Genomic DNA, 21,412 nt, shown 5'->3' with positions numbered 1-21,412 from the left:
GAAGCATCAAGATGGATATTAAAAGACACAGTAATTGACAATTAAAGAGGATCTCTAGATAGGTCTTTGCTGTAAGAGGCATATTATCAAGCACTGCAAAGACTCAAATAATTAAAATCATAACTGAGCACATTTACTTACTGTTGTTGTTTGAGAGAGGATTTCGTGCATCTGTTTCCTGGGGGGAAGATAATCCATGTTTTAGTTGTTAAGCTGTAGAGAGAATCCCACAATTCTGACAGGCAAATGATCTACCTTTAATGATAGAGGCAAGTTTAGGAAACTATTTTCAATACGTGAGTGATTCCAGCTGGTCTTGGGACTTGTTCCTCTGTAAACTGCTACCACCAGCCAGGGCTATGACTTCTAACTCTTGTCCTGCAGCCCAAGTGGTAAGTTCGAGCTGGGGGAGGCTGGGGAGTTGTAATAACATAGGCAGGGATACCTCTGCATACGTTCTCCCATTCTCTCAGGCAGCTTTGCTTGTTTAAAGCTTGAGAGATAGTGAAACTCTAGAGAAAACCTGGACCAGACAGCTCCAGACAGGCAGACGTACATTAATGATTACAAAAAAGACATTAAAGGAAAGAAAGACATCAAGGAATATATCCCTTATCAGGAAGGAAGAAGCCACCTTACTCAAAAGAGTCACACAGCTGCTGGGTTGGACATCGGACATAGTTATGCCAAGAAAGGCAGCATTTGCCTCCAGAAGCTTCAAATTTCACATAAAGGCAACAACAATTGCATCTTCTCCTTTTACTCCAAAAACAGTAATTGTAGGTTGCAAGGAAGTGAGGAATTCAGAGGGCTCAAGAAGAGTAGAAACTTTTCCACGAGATGTCACCCTGTTTAGCCTGATTGGCCCCCTAATTGTGCACTGCACAAACACACATGCACGTGCATGCACACGTGGGTGTACACATTCATCCTCATTTCTTTACCTGACTGGAAGCAGAGAGCACCCTACCCTCTGAGTTCTAGTTGTGCTGAGGTAGAGTAAGACACAGACAGACGGAAAGCCAACTTTACAGCAGACACAAGGAACACCTCTGTCTCGCCCTCACCTTTTCTGGAAAGCGTCACTGTCCAGACAGGAGCTGTGGCTGAAGGAAGAGTGGCACTCGACCGGCATGCTCAGACGGCAGTAGATCATGTTGGCATTGCTATTCTGGGTGCCAAACGTCTTGTGGGTCACCTTGAGGCATGGAGGGCTGTCCATGGTGCCATCGATCCTCACGACCTGGAAACACCATGGGTCCTTACCTGACACCTGAGGGCCTCACCTTGACCCTGACCATCCTTCCCTCAGTGACCTTACATATGTCAAGGCTTTTTGCGAATTATAAAAGTTGACACCAGTGACGACCAAACCATTGTTATCATCACTTGGACTCTGCCCTATGGAACATAACAGATCTGCCTCTGTCTAGAGAAATTAGAAATGGAAAGACATGTACACTGGGTTTTCAGCAATGTCAACGGTAGAGAACAAGTAGGTGCAAGACAGGGGAGAAGTATCTGGATGATGCAGCATGGTGTCCACTGAGGCTGACCTTTGAGGTCTGGGGTCAAGTGGCTAAAGAAGAGAATCCTCCCAAAGATTTCCCTTGTCAGCAGGCATGAGAATATCTATGGGGGAGGAAGCCAGAAAGCCCAAAGTTCAAAAGAGAAATCACAGCTCCCTCGGGGGGCTGTGTCGCCCACCAATGCATTTCCTACCTTTGCCACAGCCACAGCCTGACTGCTGAGGCTTCCCGAGGCCCCTCCAAGTACTGGGGAGATTCCCAGTGGCAGGGCACAAGCATTACAGGGAAAGTGGTTGGAGGAAGAAAGATTTAAACTGGATTTTTAAAGTGTGTGTGTGGGGAAGAAGAAGTCAACCGAAACTTATAATAATAATGTGCGTATGATCTAAGCATTTCTCTTTGCATTCTGGAGGCTAGTTTTTATCCTGGGGTCTGAGTATGCTTAAATATGTTTGTGTGGTTTGTAGATTTTTCTAAGTGGAGGGTCTCGAGATTCCATCGGTTTGTCAAAGGGGTTCATGATCTCCCAAAGTTTATGAGCCAGCTTTCTAAAGTAATGGTCAGACAGGGGTCAGAAATACAAGTCTCTATGGTGTCAGACTGTGGGGGAAAGCGGGGGTATTAAGAGTTGATGTTTGTTGAGTTTAGATTGGAAGGTGAGTTAAGGGAACTTATAGTCAGGTGGACGGAAGCCCCTGAATCTAATGCTTCAATGGAGTTGGTTTGTCTGATTTTCCATTAGCCTCCCTTCCTCCCCAATACACACCACACGAAAACCACGGTGGGCACGGGCCAAACAGAGGCAAGTGGATGTAGAACCAGAACCCAAATCAGGCTCCTTATAAGCTTTGGCTCCACTCAGCTCCCCCTGCAAGATGGAAGCCATCATCATCAACTAGGACACCTCAGCTTAAAATGCTGGAAATGGTTCTGTAGAAATTAAACAGGGCCTAAAAAACATCAAAATCTGAGCGTAGAAGAATCATGTCTAGGACATATCATCTTAAGTACAGGTACTGAACTTTCTTAGGGAAACAACACTTAAGGTCTCTGAATATTGTAGTACTATGACAATATCGGTACAGGAACGTATGGAGAAGACACAGTGGCCCAAAGGCTTGGGGGCTGATCTGCAAGGTTGTATTTGAAAGGTGGCTGCCATTTGTAAGATGCCACTAAGCTGCCCCAATTAAGATGTTTGCAACTGCAGCTCTGTGGGCCAGGGGGAGGTGGCTCGGAAGCAGCCAGAGCCTGACATCGGTAGGCAGCTGAGTGATGACAGGAGCATTAGTGGCTTATTAGTGCCTTGGCCTACCTGCGCTGCCAGGGCCACCCAGGACGACGTGTAAGGTTACCTCTATATGCGGATGATCCTTTGGCACATTGACAAACGTTGGCAGGCGCTTGCTGAACCACATGGCAACATCTCGGTTCATGTTGACAGCAAAAGGCTCAAAGCCCTCTTGGAGGCCGCACATGGTATAAAACTTGAAGGTACTGGCATCCATCCCGAGATTCATGCGGCCGATCTGAGACAGTCCCAGAGAGCAGATGGGCACAAAGCCTGCAGAATGGGGAAAGACAGCCCTGCCTCAGCCCGCAGCGCCATCCGGGAAGCTGCGAGGAAGCCAAATCTCTGCTTCCTTAAAAGCTTTGAGTCCCGGTCGGAAAGATGGGACACCATCCTTCATCTTTCTCCCTGGCACATAAACTCAACAACAGGAGCCATGTGGAGGCTATGGCTGTACTTGATGTATGAGAAAGAAAAGTAGCTTCGTTCAAAATGATCTGGGGAAAAACAATCATCCAGCCAAGATTATTCTTAAGCTGTAAATAATCATCAGTTGGAAAAGTAAAACCAGTAAGAGAAAAAGTGAAATTCTTCATCTGTGCCTTAGTTAAAACTGCTACTGGGCCCTGGGAAATTTTAAATACCGCCCAAAACAACAACAAGAAGTCTAAGAACGACTTGGTGCAAATTGCCTAATTTTTCTAGGTCTCAGCATCTTCCCCAGGGAAATAAGAGCTCTAATGTGTCTTCCCATTTGAGAAGATGATTTTAAGAAGCTTTAAATGCTAACACTATGACTTATTGTTTACAAAACACCATTTACAAACGCCCATCCTCCCCGCTCACCTACTGTTCTGTTAAATGGGAAGATGCGATTTTTGAGCAGCGGCCATCAAACATGCCTCACCTCCCTCCTAGAGTTTATCTCTTCAATCTTGCTTCTGTAGCTTCAACATATTAAAAAAACTGCCATGCAGAACAGACCAAAGCAGATTTTCAAATTGTTTGGTGTTCTTCTTTGTGGGCTATTTATAAATCATAATTGTGGACCAACAAATCAGCAGAGCCGGGAAAGCACTAATTATCCGGGATTTGGGAGGGTGTAGGAGGCTGGGAGGCTCAGAGCACGTGGAAGGGGAGGAAGGGCTCCAAGGCCAGTACCTAAAGCAGAGGTTGGCACCCCAACAAAGAAAACTCGTGTCACTCCTAGGACAGGAGTGTTTATTCAAGGGGTAATTTAAAGGCCAGTTTTGGGATAATTGACCTTTAACAGTAAGAGTTTCGTTCATAGAGACCAGAGACAAAACCACTGTTCCCTAGCACCAGTGCTTATATAGTGCTATGTAGGCCACAAAGTTTCTATGTAAGCAAGTCAGGAAAGTGAAAAGAATCCCTCACAAGCTGAATTGGTTGCTTTCAGAAGCAATGAACTCATTTAGGGCACTATGTAATACTGTTGAATGTAATTTCTAAATAAGAGAGCTTCAGTGCAGTCCTAGCAGAATGAGGGTGCTGTCTATAAAGAGAGCCGCTCTCAGAGCCACTCAGTCCTCAGCAGATGGGTGGCCATGGCCACGGCCCTCGGGAACGCTGAGCAGACAAGCCTCTATTCATGCAACCTCCTGAGCACGGTTGTGCTCGTGGCATTTTTGCACTAGTGACTCTGGTATGTGAAATCACCTCCTTTCTATAGACACAGGTTTTCACAAATAAGGAACCTTTGGAAATCTGACTCCCGTTTGAAATTAGGATTGCTTTTTGGCCAATTTCTTGAGTCCCCTTTGGGACAGAAGGCTTTGCTATGTGCTTGGAGATGTGAAGCAAGGAGAGGAAACTGTCCTGATTCCCAGGAACTTATAGATATGAAAACGACAAATGGAATATAGAAGAGCGAATGCTGAACTGTAAAACATTCCAAGACAGTATTTTGGTTTTCGCTAGGGGGTGGCAGGTAACCACCCCCCATGGAGCCGTGATCATGAAGCGTTCCAGCCCTGATGTGAGCAGAGACAGGATATTTTAAGAAAAGCTCTCTCCTTTCTTCTCTATTAACTTGAATGGTGGAATGAGTGAGCAGCAGGTGTAAAAGCTTCCATGGAGAAACAGGGATGAGGACTTTTGAGTAACTCAGGTCATATGAATAACTTCCTAGTCACAGACCTACTGACAATGTAGGATACACGCAGAAGGGAAAAAAAGGCAGTATTTGCATGGAGCCATTTTTTCTCAGGGATTTGGGATCTGCCTCATTCCTAAGCTATCAGCAGAAGGGACAGCACTTTACTGAGGATAAAACAGAGGAGCTAATAGACTTCATCAAGGTCATGAGAAGGGCAAGTGACAAATTGGAACAAGATTGCACACCCTCTGACTCATAGACCAGCTGCCAGTCAGTGTGCAAGGGTGTGTGTGTGTGTGTGTGTGTGTGTTACAGTGGATGATGACACAGATTTAAACTGCAGTAATGCTCCAGGGCAGAGGGCCGCACTCATTCTAAAGTGCTGTCCCTACAGGGTATAAGCCCTGTCTCTGCAGGGGAGAGCTGAACACTGCATGAGAAGTCATGGATGTGAAAGCAAAAATAGGGGAAGAGTGTCGGCGACTTCCACGGGGCTAACTGGGTACAGCTGGGACAGCTCTGTAAAACAGTGGCAGAGAAGCTCAATCCAAATCTTAAGTTAGAAAAGAGAAAACCCAAATAGGACTGACAGCAAAGGTTAAGTCCTCATACGGCACTAGCCCTTTTGTCCTGGGGAATACTTGATAACTGGATACAATTCATTAGCTCCTTACGCCTGGCCTTCGAGGGGCTCCAGCTAACGATCTCTCCATTTCTAAAACTTCTTTAGTTGAGGCATTAAAACTTCATATAACTTTACAACTCTGTATAATAGATAAGGGATAACAATGATGGTAAAGTACAATGGCTAATATTTATCAAGTACTTTCTAAGTATCAGAAACTGGGCTTAGGGCTCTAGAGATTTACCTCATTATTATTCCCATTTTACAGCTGAGGAAACTGAGGCTTGGCAAGTTGAAAACTTGCTCAAGATCTCTCACCTAGTGAGCTGCAGAGCCAGCATGTGAACAGGAAGCCTGAGGAGCAGTCTAGAGCAAGCACTGGGGACTGAGGCCAGGATGCCTGCTTTCTAATTCTCATCCACAATGACTTGCTCGAATTCTTCCTTCTTCACTTTTCAAATGATTTTCCTAAGTGTCATGTAGTTGACCAGCTTGCCTCTAGATCAGGCAGCTGGAGACCCACGACCATAAGACCTATGACCAAAGACTCCAGACTTAGAGGAAAAGGGCTACCTGTCACAATTGGCCACATGGCTCCCGGAAGTTGATCAGGATAAAAATTTCCATTTGGTAAGGCCACGTGGCAGTACTGTGAGCACTGATGCTCATAAATAAGGATTTACACTTTGCACACAACCCCATGAACCCATAGCTGCAAATGAGACTAGAGAAGGAAGAAGACAGAAAAATAAAGGGAAACAGAAATATCCCTTCCCTACATGCAGGCTAAGAGATGCAATTCTGCAGACATTTTTGAAGAGGTTTGAGGAGAAAATCTGCAAATGGCATTTACCTGGAACCAAGATGTGCATAGAGTTGTTGATCCAGGAAGGTAATGGCAAGAACAAATGCACTTAAATCCTGTAGGGGACCCCAGGTTCTGATAAACGTGGTATCACCAGGCCTCATACCGATTTTGTGATAAGGAAGGGGGATATCCAAGAGGTCACCTTTTCAGGAGTTTGGAAAGAAACCAGTTCTCTAGAAAATCCAAACCATGGGTCTATTTTCAATCCATTTCAAACTGAAGAAAAACATGTGAGCAAATCACAACTATGTAATGGAAGAACAGATCTTGGAGAGAGGTGGTTAGGTGACTGCCTGGGTATTTCTGACAATCACAATCCAGCAGCATGTACTTAACCCATTAATTTTCATTGCCTGCTAAGCCTCACAAAGGTAGAGTTCAGAGATAGAACTGAGATCGTCACAAGTCTTGCAGAAAACACAGGAAACAAGAGGCATGTTTCCTCCGCTACAGCCACTTTCTGAAGCATAACACCCATCTGGAGAAAGAATGACAGGGGGACCCTTGGTACCAGTGTGTTTGCGTGCAGATGGTAGTGGCACTTCCTGGAAAGTTTCATCTGCTGCCTACAGAAGAGCTGCCAGCAGAGCTGGGGGGGCTGTTAAACTCCAACAGGCCAATGGCAGTAAGAGTCCAGGAGTCTGCCCGTGCAGACACCAAAGCTGTGGTAGGAGCAGAACGTCCCCCAGGGGAGTGCCTGGCAGAGAGGCAGAACAGGACCCTGGCACTACGGCCTCCTCCAGACATGACATTCGGAAGTCTCTGGCAGGATGTACAGGATTTTATCTTCCTTTCCTTTAACTGGAATAACAGAGAAGACTAATAGCAAAGGTTCTATCGTGGAAGCTTCTGAGCTTCTTGACGCCTTTAGGTGACCACACTGAGAGCTGTAAAGGTCCAGGCCAGGCACTCGGATAGCGAACGATGATTAGAAAAATTCTAATGAGACAGATAAGAGTATTTTGTCGATGACACAGAAGAGGAGAGAGATAATGTATAAATAACCCAGAGAGAAAAACAGCCGTGAATTTTAATGCCTGCCCCATTCCTTCTCTCAAAGGACTAAAAACTTCCCACAGCACAACTCCCACTGGGATAATGGCCTGCATCAAACCTGGGAAGCTGGAGACTAGAGCGCAAACACATAGGGGATTTTGCTTTATGGGGGCTACAGTGCACAAAATGTTTTCTTTTCGACAGATGCTCTTCCTAACAGCTCAAGGCAAGAATTGCTGCCTCTTTCCACTTTCCACGGTGAACAGAGAAATGCTACATGGTTGGTTATTCCAGGCCTCTGGGCTACAGTTATTTAAAAAAATGACATGTACTTCTTTTCAGCTGCCTTCCTGAGCCATCACAGAACTGAAAGAGCTTCCTCCTTATCCTGTCTCTGTTACTAAAGTGCGATACGATACTACAATGTCATGTGCTCGCATAATACAGAAAAATTCTGCTATAAAACAGCTTCCTTGTATAGACTTGGTTATTCGGAAGGTCAAATCATGTCCCTGTACACAAAAAGTGTCTGAGGCATCTCTTCCATTACAATAGAGATCATCTTTAAAAGCAGAGTTATCCTAAAATGTTCCTCTGCTTTATAGTAGTCCTCTGCTCAAACCCTACAACAGCTGCTCCCCCCATCCCAAGTCGGAGAGAGTGAAGTCCAAGGGTGCTTGGCCTACACTAGACAAGACTACTGTGAACGAAAAGACTGAGTCTTCGTATTCGAGACTGTAAACGCCATCTTGTCTATCTTTCCGGCTTCGTCTTCCATAAATTCCACATGCAAATTTTCCAATCGGTTCCAGCCTTTCTTGCAGTTTCCTGATTCCACAGCAATATTCTAGTTATATCCTCTGAGGGGAATACCCTTCTGAGGAGCAGACATTTCAGATTCTCTATTTAACATTCAGTGCCAATCCCATTCTCATAGGCTTTTAATTCTGTATTTGTCATTTGCCATTTCTAACCCACATTATTAGTTACATTTACATATTTTCATTTTATTTATTTTTACAACTAGAAAATGCACTCTTTAATACAGCTGCTACTTGCAGTTATATATACCTACGAACCAGCAGCGTCTCTTGTCTGGATGCAGTTTCTGATTCAGTAGGTCTGGTGGAGCTGATAGTCTGCATTTCTAATGAGTAGACCACACTTTGAGTAGCAAGGCTTTGGACTTTGCAAAGTCCTCATCATTCTGCCCAACCGACAAGATTCTTCTCTCTTCCTTAGATTGAGACAAAGCCTCACAGGTAGGTAACCTCCCTGGTTCATGTACAGGACAGCCAGGAAAAAGTCTCCCGGCTTTGGACTCCTACCATACAGAGCTCATTTCCTTGGGATGAGCCTGAACCTTCCAGTTTTTCATTTTCTTTCGTGCCTCAAGAAGAGAGCACTGTCTGTAGTGGGGGCTCGGTAACTACCTTAGGAAAAGGGATTTCCTAAGAGCAGTGTCAGAAGCTGGGTCATCTAATCTGCCCTCACGTCCACCTATACATTTCCTCTCCTTTGCCAGTGAACCAGCCCACAAAGCTTTCTTTCTGCCGGCAACATCTTTCCCACATGTTTCCCCAAATAGGATTCTCTCTTTAAAACTCTGGTTTTAAACCTTTTCAGAAGGCATTAAAATATGACCCCATTTGGTTTTAGTTATCCTGTCTGTCTAGGAAAATACACTGACTTGCACCCTTTCTATTTCCCCAAATATGCGACTCTCAGAAAAATTGTTAAAGCTGTTTTAGGGTACATTTGGAAATGCATGTTTCAGATAATAGGTATCTGTAAAAAGTGTGAAAGTGATTTATAAAGCTAAAAATATTCTGTAAACAGGGAATATTTATATTATTATATAAACAGTGTTCTGTATATCTGCTGCTCTTTTGCCTATGTCGTTTTATCTCCTTTTTAGATTTCTAGGCAGGGACTGTTTCTTTTTGTAAAGTCTGAGAGACTTGGAGCTATCAGGAGCCCCAATAATTTACAGAGAGGGAATGAGATGCAAAGATGTTGAATCAAGTCCACCCAAGGTGTCACAGGTTAGGAGGGGCGGAGGTGGGAGGAGAGCCAGGTCTTGCAGAGCAGGTGATGCAGAGCAGCTTCTTCCCTTATAAAGCGCCCTGCCTCCTCATCTGTCACGGAGCAGCAGTGGGTGGCACAGCACAAAGCTCAGCAGTGTGTGCACGGTGGGTATTAAGTCATTGCCACAGAAGTTTACATCTGAGAAGGATGTTGGAACTCATGCAGCTTCGTCCTCTTCTTCTCTGGTACAGATGAAGACAGTGAAGCCAGAGAAGTCAAGCCAAGACTCTCTGGGAGCCCCACGGCTGGTTAGGAGGGAGTCAGTTGATTCACCGTCCAGTGCTCCTTCTCCTACATGCCAACAACCTTTGTGCACAATGTGGTTCTGTAGACAGGAAACGAGAAGCGCCCACTGCTCCTTTATGTAGCTGGAAGCACTGCCCTGATTGCGGTCTACTCATGGCCATTAATAAGCACAACTGTGCTTGGGTTTCACAGCGTGTGTGAATTTCAAAATAAACTGTCTTTCATTCAAGCAAGCAGCTAAGTCGCAATTTTTTGTGTCACTGGTTCTCATCAAAGCAACAAGTTCAAGGACACAAACGTGCAGACTGACAATTCAAATCAGAATAACAGGATAATTCTTTAATTCACCGACTTTTCTATTCTGCCAGGGATGTTAGTTCTTATGCAATTAGCATTTCCTTTGTAATACTAGGAAACTTAGGGAAGCTTAAACTGCCAAAGTGCAGGACAGGGAATGAGAGGAGAACTTCTTAATCAATTTATCTGGAAGTTCAGAACTTATATTTATGCTGTACATAACCAACGATCCCTATTATTTGTCTTGATTTCTTCAAAAATGATAGTTAAGGGCTAGTCTTCACCAAAGGCCTGTGCAAAGGACAGTGCACCCTAAATAAGGAAGTAGACAAACTCACCCAGCTCTCCTTGGATTTTCCTCCCACTCATGGAGCTGGCATGGGGGCAGGCGGTAGGTGGACTTACCATTCTGAATTTCGTAATCAGCGAAGGCAAGCTCAGAGCCTTTATTGGTGATCAGCAGCTCCCCGTTCAGTGTGAAGATCATTGAGGCATCGTCCAGGTTAATCATACATCCAACCACGTCTCCTGACTGCCAGGTACGTCCAAAATACCCACTCCCTTGATGCCAACACTGGCCCTAGGAAACAAGACCCCAGGGCTTAGAGAACTGGAGGTCCTAGAAGCCCCCGGACTGCTGGAGAAATGACCAAAGAGCAATTTCTCCTAAATGGTAATGGTACCTGGTTTCTACAGGGCACTCGTCTCTCTACCAAGGACAAGTCACAAGGAGGCGTGATCTAACTTATAGATGAATGAAACTGTCATACAGAAGGCTCATCAGAAAAGGTGGCCCAAGTCTCCCAATATCTAGTTAGCTATGACAGCAAGCAGGACTCCCTCTAGGGCAAAGTGGTAAGACTTCTCCAGATACTGGCTGTATAGTGTTCTGTGAACCTCCTTTGGAGTGGAGGCAATGGGCTTAAGTGCAATGATAAATACGCAAGTGATTACAGAAAGTACTTGGGTGTACAGTCCTCCCCTTCACCAGAGCAAAGAGCAAAGTGACAATCAATAGGTAATGATCAGTCAGTGATTTAAATTAGCTAGTGGTGACGGCCACTCATTTTGAAGCCCAAGACCCAGACACTCAGTACTCCCAACTTCCGGGGAAATGTTTGGAGGAAAAAACAAACGGACTGAGGATGTGTGGACACTGTCGAGACTCACCCTGCTGCCTTCAAACACAAAGGCTTGGTCATCGACCCCCAGCTCAATGTCAGGCCGACAGCCTGGCCTGGCCCAGCCGACACGCATGTCTCCTTCGGTCACCACCTCAAACTCAAAATACCACTTTCCAGATCTTACTGCATAAGACCGCTCTACCCGGAAAAATCGAATCTTGTCTATGCTGACTTTCTCCATGGCTGGGTCAGCTATTGAGAGAAGGAAAGGGAGTAGAGAGTGCAGGAGGGAAAAAGAGCACACAGAACTTTAATAATTAGGTAGCATTCCTCAATAGAATTTGACGACAAAGATGATAGATAGATCTCCCCCTATCTAATATGACATTCTGTTCACCATATAATAATCATCATTTTTCTCATCATATAATAACAATACAAGCTACCATTCACTGAGTAATTACTTTGTAGTAGATCCTATAGAGACTGTACCGTGTTTCCCTGAAAATAAGACCTAGCCGGACAATCAGTTCTAATGCGTCTCTGTGTCTTTTGGAGCAAAAATTAATATAAGACCCAGTATTATATTATATATTATATTATATTATATTATATTATATTATATTATATTATATTATACCCGGTCTTATGTTATAGTACAATAAGACCAGGTCTTATATTAATTTTTGCTCCAAAAGATGCATTAGAGCTGATTGTCCAGTTAGGTCTTATTTTCGGGGAAACACGGTATCTCAGTTTTTTCTAGCAACAATCCTATGAGGTTGGTAATATTGTCTTCATTTTACAGATGAAGAATTGAGGCTCAGAGAGGTTGAATCTGAGGCTCAGAGGTTGTTTGAGGTCACCGAGCCAATAAACCAAGGAGAGCAAGGATTTGTCGTACTCTAGATCCATCCAATTAACCACTTGTAATACTGACCCAGCTGGGGTATAGGATAGCAATGATATACTCACCAATTATAAACTGGTGATTTTAATCAGTGTTAGAATTTTACTTAAGGATGAGATTACCTGGTCCAAAAGTAAGCTAATGATATTCACATGTTTGGAAAATACAAGAAATGAAGGTAACTTGGTCTTGTGACCAAATAAGTTGGAAAGCTCAGCTACCCTGGAGGATAACTTATTCCCTGCAAGATTGGGTTATAGACATGCTTGTCACAGATACATCTGTCAATGAGACAATGTTTTATTATCAAACACAGTTCTCCTCACCTGCCCGCCCCCCGCCGATTCTTAAAACACACCATTTAGTTTAGTGCTGTTCAGCACTAATATAATTTTTAATGGTGCAAGTCAGACCTACCCAATGTTAGCATTTCCTCAGAAGAGGACCTGTTTAGTAAGTTGGGGCGAGAACAATCTCCACTCCTTACCTAGTTCTTGGTCTGAGGGCTCGATGTTATAGCCATAACCCACAAACGTGCGAACAGCTTCACGAAGACTGTCCCTGTTGGACTTCTTGGTACGCTCATCCAGTAATGCATATGGCACCAGACGGGGATTTCTTTTGTTCTTCAAATCCTACGTGAAGCCAGAGAAAAGAGGTTCTGAGAAAAGACACTTTGCATTTACAAACAGCTTGTCCCACTCACACACTCCTGGGAACAGTCCTGGCTTCCTCATTGGAGTCTACTAGCTCTTTCCCCAGGGCCCTGATATTGAGCAATGTACATACCTGTTTACTACTTCTCTTCAGGAGTAAATGAGTATAAATGGAAAATTTGTACTAATGTTCAAAGCTAGTATTAAAAAAACCCCACATTTTAATAATGCCAGCCTATGAATAAAATGAAGTGCATAAAATTGGTTGGAAACCTCCATTCCCAAGACAAGGCAGATGGGGATTCATGTAACAAACCCGTATGGAAGATCATGCCACAATGTAAGCTTAACACAGAAACATCACAGAGAAACATGAGAAAAGGTGGCAGAGCGATAGTGGGTCCATTTCATTGCAGTTGGCACATGTTTGCATTAGAGTCCTCCTGAGCTCCTTAGGGAGGACTAAGAAGGCAAGTGTGACAATTGCAGTGATAAGTCATTGTACATAAATATGCCTGACATGCTGTTTGAACCCCTCCCTCTCCTCCCTGCCATGGTTTCCGTCGTTGTGGTCTTCTTGCATCCCACACACGTAGGTTCAGAGGCTAAGGTATGAAAGAAAATGTGTGCGCCCAGCTACCCCTGAACTTCCCTGACAATAACCCTGGTACTTATCAAGATGAGGGAAGCATTTCATGAAGAGAGGTGTGTCAGATGGCTGGGAGCTGAACCCTGGCTCTAAACTCCACCTAATTTCTCGCTGCGCTCTGGCTCTTAGGCTGCCTCCTGCTCAACCTAAGAATCTTGGCTGCACAGCAATCTTGGCCTGATGGCCTGTAGTAAGGTGGCACTGGCTTCTTGGAAGGCTGGTTTGCCTCTCTCCTGGGCGAGCATCCTTGCTTTTCAGTCTCTGGGGTAGATACTTGGGAACATCTCAGAAATACTGTTAAGCTGTGATGCTGATCTGTTCGCGCCTTATCCTGGCCTTGGAGAGTGGCATGAAAGTTCATCTCTCCACAAAGCATGCAGCAAGACAGGGAGGAAATGAGAGCAGAAGCAGCCAGTGGGCACATACACAGGGCAACACGATCACAAGTGAACCAGGCTAACAGTGGAAAGGTAAGCCCACCCTTTTCTGCAAAATTGGAATTGTTCCTGAAGTTCACGTGATTGTGACCCTTACGAATGCTGTCCAGTCCCACGAGTCTATAAATAATGTATGTGCTGAGGCAGGAGGGACAGAGTGCAAGGACAACCTCCACCTTCCAGTCTAACACCCACCAAAGAAAAATGGCATGGTGACGGATGATCACATCTTCTAACTTTTCCAGCAGGCCTGACCCAGCGTTTCTCACCTGTTGAATGCCATAGGTCCATCCTTGTTTTATTCTGTCCTTTGCCCAAACATTATGGGCATTTTCTGCCAGTTTATCCACTAAAATTTCCTGAGGAGGTAACAGCTTCACATCAGACAAATCCAAAGGGGCTGGCTTATAGCCATTGGACATCATGTAGCTACAAGTAAATGGAAAAAAAAGAAGTATTTTGAACAGATCTGTATGCCTCCCCCATTGCAGATTTTATACCAATAGCACATGGTAAGAACACTATGAAAATGAGGCTACAGCTGGTCACAGGTTGCAGAATGGATAGCTCAGTTCTGTTTGAAGTTCATGGATATGCCTCTTACCTACCTACCATCCTTTTCACCAATGTGTGTGACAGATTCAAAGGAGACTGTCGGAGAAAGTGGATGGTCAGTGTAAATCCATCCTTATTTATAAGAAAACACTTACATGCCCTACAAATAATGGGCACATTTAGTAAGCTATAATATTACCAGAGGCTCCTTCATTCCATTTCAAAAGACAAAAAGGTCCTAATCGTATTGACAAGGACAGGACATTGAGCCAAATGGTTTCTTATAAATGAGCAGAGAATTACTGTTCGGTCTTAGAAAGTTAAACCTTTACTTGGGGAATTAAAAGAAAAAATCATGGCGTTAGAGAATTTGTGAACTTCACTTGACCTGAGTGTGTCCAGTCCAGGAGTCAGAGCCTCAAATGTTTTTAATTTGGTCGATATTGTGAAGATGGGAAAAAGCTCAGCACGAGCGCAGGAGGATGCACGGTGTGCATGGAGAGGACCAGGGCACACAATGGAGTGACTCTCAGGAGAGCAGAAGATCAGGGCCATGTGGCAACATGAGTCCAGAGGCCATGGCTCCAGGGCCACTAAGTGCCCAGACCAGGGCTGGTAAGTAAAAGCAGTGATGACTTGTAGACCAAGGCTCACTCTGTCCAGGAAGCTCTAAGCTGAGTGAGATTCAGGGTCTACTGTAGGCATAAGCTATTGCCCCTCAGGCACCTTCTCGGGATGCCTGTCCTTGGGCAGCGTCAATAGGCATTAACTGCGGAGCACTGACACCTGCAGGTTGGCCAGCAGGGGTACCTCCCGCTGCTGCCTCTCAGCTGTGCTGCACTCAGCCGCTGAGAGTGGAGCTTGGAAGCTCGGGAGTTTAACGGGGAAGAAGGAGAAGAGAAGCATGCGATTAACATTGGCACTGCCTTGGCTCGTAGCTAATTATGACACTACTGTGAATGTGTGTGCCCCAAAGGCTGGCGCCTGTGAGGGAGAGTGTGCACGCGAGTCAGGGGATGCTCCAGTGAGCGCGTATCTGAATGTACCGGCACATAGGACTCTGTGAATGTGCGGGTGAGAGAAAGAGTCATACGGGTCCAGATTTAGGGGGCCAAATCACATCTTGGCAGAGACAACCATTCCCACAACGGAGTTATAAGGCTGGCCCAATCCCAGAGGAGAGAATCTTTGCTGTGACTACCAACCATTGTCAAGCTCCTGGGCCAACTGCTAGTTTTACAGACCAAAGAGAGCGCATCCATCTGAGAGGGCCGCATCTTTTGGCTCAAAACTAACGAAAGTATTGTAGGTCGGGACAGAGGGGAAGCCTGTGGACACTTGCCGTCAGCAGGCTTCTGTCTGGGGGCCTCGGTGCAGTCTCAGTGGCCACAGGAGCCATCCTGAGCTGGTGCTAGCAAGCACCTGGGGCTGCCACCTGCCTTCATGCATGGGCTCCCATTCTCCCAGTTTAAAAATTCAAACTGAAGCATTCACGTCTTGAACCATTAAAGAAATCACTTACTTTTTGGACAGTTTGACCTTCTTGAGAGACTCTTCAGCAGCTAGATTAACATGAGCAATGTGGCACCCCAAGGCCAGGAGAGTCCTGCGACGTAACAGAGGGAAAGGTAAAGGGTCAGCTGCAAGGTAAAGGACAGCAAGAACCCTACCCCGCATCTGAGCTGATAAAAGCAGATAACAGTCATTCCTTTAGACCATGGGGCCACCACGCTTTTTCTGTAAAGGGCCAGAATGTAAACGTTTATGCTTCGTGGACCATATGCCTTTCACAACTACAGAGCTCTGCCATTATAGACTAAAAGCAGCCAAACACAACATGCAAACCAAGGAGATTGGCTCTGTTACAGTAAAACTTTATTTACAAAAATAGGTGGCTGGTCAGATTCACCCATGAGCGATAGTTTGCCAGCTCCAGATTTAGACGATAGCAAGCATAAAAATATAAAAAAAGAAGCTCATTAATAGCCCCACTTAGGGACATTTTCGAATTTGCATTAGGATTGTATCCTGCTTCTCTGATTCCAGGGAACAGATAGGATCCTCACAGCAAATCCACAGGTCAGCAAGTATTTACTGTGTGCTCCCTGTATGCACAGGTGCTTAACACTGTGAGATATCAGAGCCGCACCCTCAAGTGACTTCAGGGTCATTGAAGACATCACATGTGTGAGCCTGAGACAGGGCATCGTGACAGAGCATCGTCATGCCAACAAACCACAGTGTTAACATGTTCTACACTGACAACCAGAGAACAAAAATACAACACAGAGAGAACAAGCAACAAGCACAAAAGGAATTCAAGATGGGAGATACCAACTTGGGCTAAAATAATTATAGTCCAAATTAGGCTTTTAACCTTGGGTGGGGTCACACAGAAACTAAAAGCTGTTTTTCAATTGAATTTTAGTGAATCAAACTGTGTTTTCCCATTGATTTTTAGAATGCTTTATCTTTGGTTCTTGATTTAACCTGAACTACAAGAGGCAGTGAATCCTTTGATTCTAAGCTTCTCTTCTTTTTTTCTGCCTCCATTTCCCCTGTCCCTGGCAACACGCAAACAACCTCTAAAGAAATATATATATATAAATAACAATCAATGTTATTCAATCATATTTATTCACTTTATAACAATCATAGTTATTCACTATGCCAAATCCTTTTGTGGCATGAGTAATCACCCTCTAATTTATCAGAATGCATCATGTTTTCCAGGCAAGAGACATATCTTTGCAGTTTAGTTACAAGGCATTAAATCATCCACGCATTTGTCCAAATTCAACTCAATTAAACACTCACTTTAAGGTTTCAGTTGACATTTGTAGGTTATAATTCTTCTCAGTTTCGGGCAGCTTTGAAAACTCCACAAGGCAGGGGTGTTGTCTTTTATTGTCATCCCGTATCTAGGTGACAACATAAAGAGTGTAATTTAAGTATGACAGCTGGCACTGCTGCAGAAAACAGGAAAGGACACACTTTGAAACATAGCCCAGACAATCTAGATCAAGCAAGACAAAGACAGCCATTTGCTGATAGGCAAATAGATGATCTTCTCTCTAGTAAATGATACATACAGTCCCCAAGTTGCCAGTGGCTGGTGCTTCTGTGGATTTGTTTACAGTCAGGTGCCTGCATTCAGAACATACTTTCCCAGAGAAGCAATTTTACATGTGGTAGCTGCTCCTGCCTGCCCCAAATTCATAGAACCATAATGCTACTGAATGGTAGTATTTTCCAGAACATAAAGGACTATGAAATCTGGATCAATGCTGTCCATGAGAAATATAAAGTCCACCACACATGTAAACCACATTGGCCATTTCAGAGTTTCTAGTAGCCATATTAGGAAAGCAAAAAGAAAGAGGTGAAATGAATTTGAACAGTGTTATTTTACTTAACCCAATATATCAAAAATATTACCATTGTAGTGATTAACAGAAGACATAATTTATTAGACATTTTATACTATTTTTTATAGTAAGTCTTCAAAATCTGGTGTGCACATCTCAATTCAGACCAGTCACATTTCAAGTACTCAATAACCACCTGCGGCTCATGGCTGCCGTACTAGACAGCACAGATCCAGACATTCGTTCATTCATTCAACAAATATTTGCTGAGTATCTACTATGTGGCAGGCACTGAGCTAGACATTAGGAGTTCAGAGGTGAGCTGGAATAGCTTCGGCCTCAGGAAGTACACAGGCTAATGGGGGCAGGGAACAATAATAAATGAATCATAGAAATAAAGGTAAAATTGCAATTGTGCTTAGTTCTCTAAAGGAGAGGTTGGTGGTGTTATAAGAGCATACAACAGAGAGGTGGTCAGATTTAAGGAGAGTATTTCATGGTAGCTCTGTCAATACAGACGTGTCAGAGTGCAGGAACCCTTTTCAGTAACTAAGCTGGACCGTGCATGATTTGAGAGTGTCAGGGTCATAGGAGGCTTCAGGACTCCCCTATCCTTCTGCCTTCGGATGTGACCTTGCACAAATCACAGAACAAAGTCAATTTACAGCCTCTCTGAAAAATGCTTTCTCGTGAAAGAGATTCCTTAACCTCCCTTGAGTGTCCATTAATCTTAGTGATACATCTGAAAAATCATGTTAAACAAAGTCTGATTCAAAACAAGAACATCAGCCTCTTTTCACCAGCCATGCAGCGAGGACAGCTGTTTCGGAAAGGGAAGGGGGCCGTGTGGGTTTTAAAGCAGGGGCTGAGGAACGACCACCCTCAATATTCCCTGAACAAAGGAAACCAGCATATGGAAGTAAGAAGGGACTAAATTGATTCCTGGGTGTGTCTGTGCAGAGCTGGTCTTCTTGGCATTCCTGACTGCGCTAGAACAACAACCAAGCAAGCCTGCTGTGCATGCAGCGGAAGCAGGACAGGTGGCAGTCAGGAGTGAGCTTTGGCTCACAAGGTTCCCCTCCTCATTCAAGTCTTTGGAGAACTCTTCCAGGGAACAAGGCAACCCAACCCTCCACCTCGGCCTGGCCACTGGAACACATACCTTGCCAAAAGTCCAGCCAAGCTCTATTTTATTCATTCCCCAAAGCTCGTGGATGTTTTCAGCCAGTCTGTCTCGGATCTTCTCTAGGTGAGACGGCAAAACAACCTAAAAGGAAAAGGAACAAGTGGGAAGTCAGAACCGCAAGAGCCAATTGTACCGCAATCTATCCTAAAATCTACATGGATCAGGTGCCCCCCTGAATTCTCTACACATCACCCAGGAGGAGCTGCTTCCAGAGATTCTCTCCTCTCTTGACTTCCTCGCTGCCTGCCCTCTCTCAGTCTTCTTTGCAGATATGCGTGTTGCACGTCCTTCACATGTGAATGCTTCCCGGGGCCTATCCTCCCTCTCTCCATGCTCTCTCCTTGGGAGAGCTCACCCATCCATAGCTGGTCACTCCAAAGTAAGTACATCTCCGGCTATGGTCTCCCCTGAAGTTCCGGCCCATGGTTCCAACTGCCTACAGCATTTTCCCACCAAAGTGAACTCAACGTGTTACGCAATGATGAATTCATTGTCTTTCCTTTAAAGTCTTTCTCTCTTCCTGTTTTTCTTCTCTTTTTTTGTTGAATGGCCCCATCATTGCTTCAAACCTGGAAGTCATCCTAGCGCCTTCCCTTTTGGCATTGCCCCCCACGCCCCTAGTCTAATCTATCACAAAATCTTTCATGTTACTTTCCTAAGCATCTTTCTGAAGGATCTCTGCCTCTACATCACTAACCTCATTATTTTCTCCCTGGACGGTTGCAAGAGCCTCACAATCGGTCTCCCCAATACCCCACCGATCTATCCTCCACACTGTGGCCAGAGTGATAAATCTATAAAAAACAAAACCACATTGGAACTCTCTCCTGAGTGTCCCAAAGTGTTCCTTGATACTCCTAAGACACAGACTAGATGTCTTACCCGAGCATACAATACTCTTCTTCAGATCTCTCAAAAATCCTTCCAAAAGGTCACAGAGTCCCACAGTCCTTTGCCCTTCCATATGTAACCTTTACCTTATTAATAGCTCCCATGACACACGTAATATGTTCACATACATGCACCCCTCCAAGCCACGTGGCAAACGACAAAGACTCTCTTGGACCAGACTTTACTTAGGCGCTTCTGAGCCCTTTTTTGACGAGGCTCTGTCCTTGGCCTTGCCCTCAAGACCCCAGTTTTAGCCATAATCCTGCTAAATCAGTTTAGCGAGAATCCTCCACCCTTGATATTTGATCACCTTCCATGTCTGATCAAATCTCCTCACACCCTACCATCCCCCAGGTGACAGCAGATCACTCTGGCCTGCCTCCGGCTAGAATCCTGTTCGGTCAGTTTAGCAAGAATCCATCCCAGCCCCTGATGTTCTCCCCTTGGTAATTTTCCCTCACTGACCTGCACCCCCACCCCACCCCCAATCTGCTCCTTGGTTAGAAATCCCCACTTGTTGTTGCATTTAGAATTGATCCCAGCTCGGTACTGGAGTCCCCTTTCCCCTGTTGCAATAGCTCCTAAGTGACATTTGTTTTTACTGCATTACTGGCTGTCCAGCTCTGTTTAAAAACAAACACCCTCAATAGTTAGCCTAAATTTAGTTCAGCTGTCACCACCTCTAGGAAGTCTTCCTCAGTTACGTTCAGGGAGAATTTCTCTGTATTTCCCTGGTACTTTGCTCATATCACTCCACAGAGGTCACAAACTGGGAGCCCAAGGTAACTACTACAAGAGTAAAACAAATTACAAACCGTATTTGGATTTTATTGGTTAGCTAAGATAATCTGTTAAACTAAGTGCTCCTTAGTTGATCACAGTCTGAAATTAGATTTGCATGTCAGAGGAATCAGTGAAAGGAAAAACTGTGGAAAGGGGCTGGCACAAATAACCGGAATTACAATTTCGGTGAGCTCAGTGGGTGACGAGTGGGGCAGAATAACACTTGCTTGATAACTGGCTCCTGGGTGTGTGGGGGCTGGGCTGCTCAGAGCTGGGCTCCTCTCTCTCCAGCAGGTGCACAGCCAGGGGCGCGGGGGGGCCGGGTGGAGGTGTGGAGGGGGGTGGTTCAAGCACTGAGCACTGTGCGTGTGTAAGGACAGAGCTCCAGTGAGCGATACCTAATGTACAAACTGGTGGATGTGCTCCCGGCAGCCTGGAGTTGATTCTGTATGAGCATGCGATTTTTAAAACTCCTCCTTGGACACTAATTTCCCAGCATATTATAGACTCTAAAATATTACAAGGTCTCATTCAAGATAATACAGTGTACTTTTCCAACGAGAACGTCCCCATGATTTGATTTTTCCAGCAACACTTCCCTAGCTCCAGCATCCACACCAGTTTAGCTTTGGGTCCAGACAACTACGTTCTTCTGGCGTGTAGGTTTATCGCCATTCTTTGATTTCCAAACATTCGGTTCTGCATGTTTAGAAACTCTTGTCACTCTTTGCTCAAGCCTTCCTTTCGTCCCTCATCAAAACTTCCCTTCATCTTTGGAACTCTCTTAGAGGCCC

General features: G+C 44.8%; 1 protein-coding gene across 1 annotated transcript in view; it reads right to left on the bottom strand.

The window, feature by feature from the left end:
- The window catches only part of RYR3 (ryanodine receptor 3), a 479,789-nt gene that overhangs the window by 176,529 nt on the left and 281,848 nt on the right, over positions 1–21,412 (bottom strand). The window contains exons 21-30 of the mRNA XM_033107698.1: positions 18,921–19,025; positions 17,208–17,311; positions 15,913–15,996; positions 14,105–14,264; positions 12,581–12,728; positions 11,230–11,435; positions 10,465–10,639; positions 2,885–3,093; positions 1,068–1,243; positions 142–178 (exon numbers count right to left, since the gene is read on the bottom strand). Coding sequence (XP_032963589.1) covers positions 142–178; positions 1,068–1,243; positions 2,885–3,093; positions 10,465–10,639; positions 11,230–11,435; positions 12,581–12,728; positions 14,105–14,264; positions 15,913–15,996; positions 17,208–17,311; positions 18,921–19,025 — 1,404 coding nt within the window. The remainder of the gene's footprint in view (positions 1–141; positions 179–1,067; positions 1,244–2,884; positions 3,094–10,464; positions 10,640–11,229; positions 11,436–12,580; positions 12,729–14,104; positions 14,265–15,912; positions 15,997–17,207; positions 17,312–18,920; positions 19,026–21,412) is intronic.

This window comes from Rhinolophus ferrumequinum, chromosome 6 (genome assembly GCF_004115265.2).
Source record: "Rhinolophus ferrumequinum isolate MPI-CBG mRhiFer1 chromosome 6, mRhiFer1_v1.p, whole genome shotgun sequence".
Taxonomy (NCBI): Eukaryota; Metazoa; Chordata; class Mammalia; order Chiroptera; family Rhinolophidae; genus Rhinolophus; species Rhinolophus ferrumequinum.
Note: the sequence above shows the minus strand (reverse complement) of the source record. Positions and strands in the feature narration are given on the sequence as shown.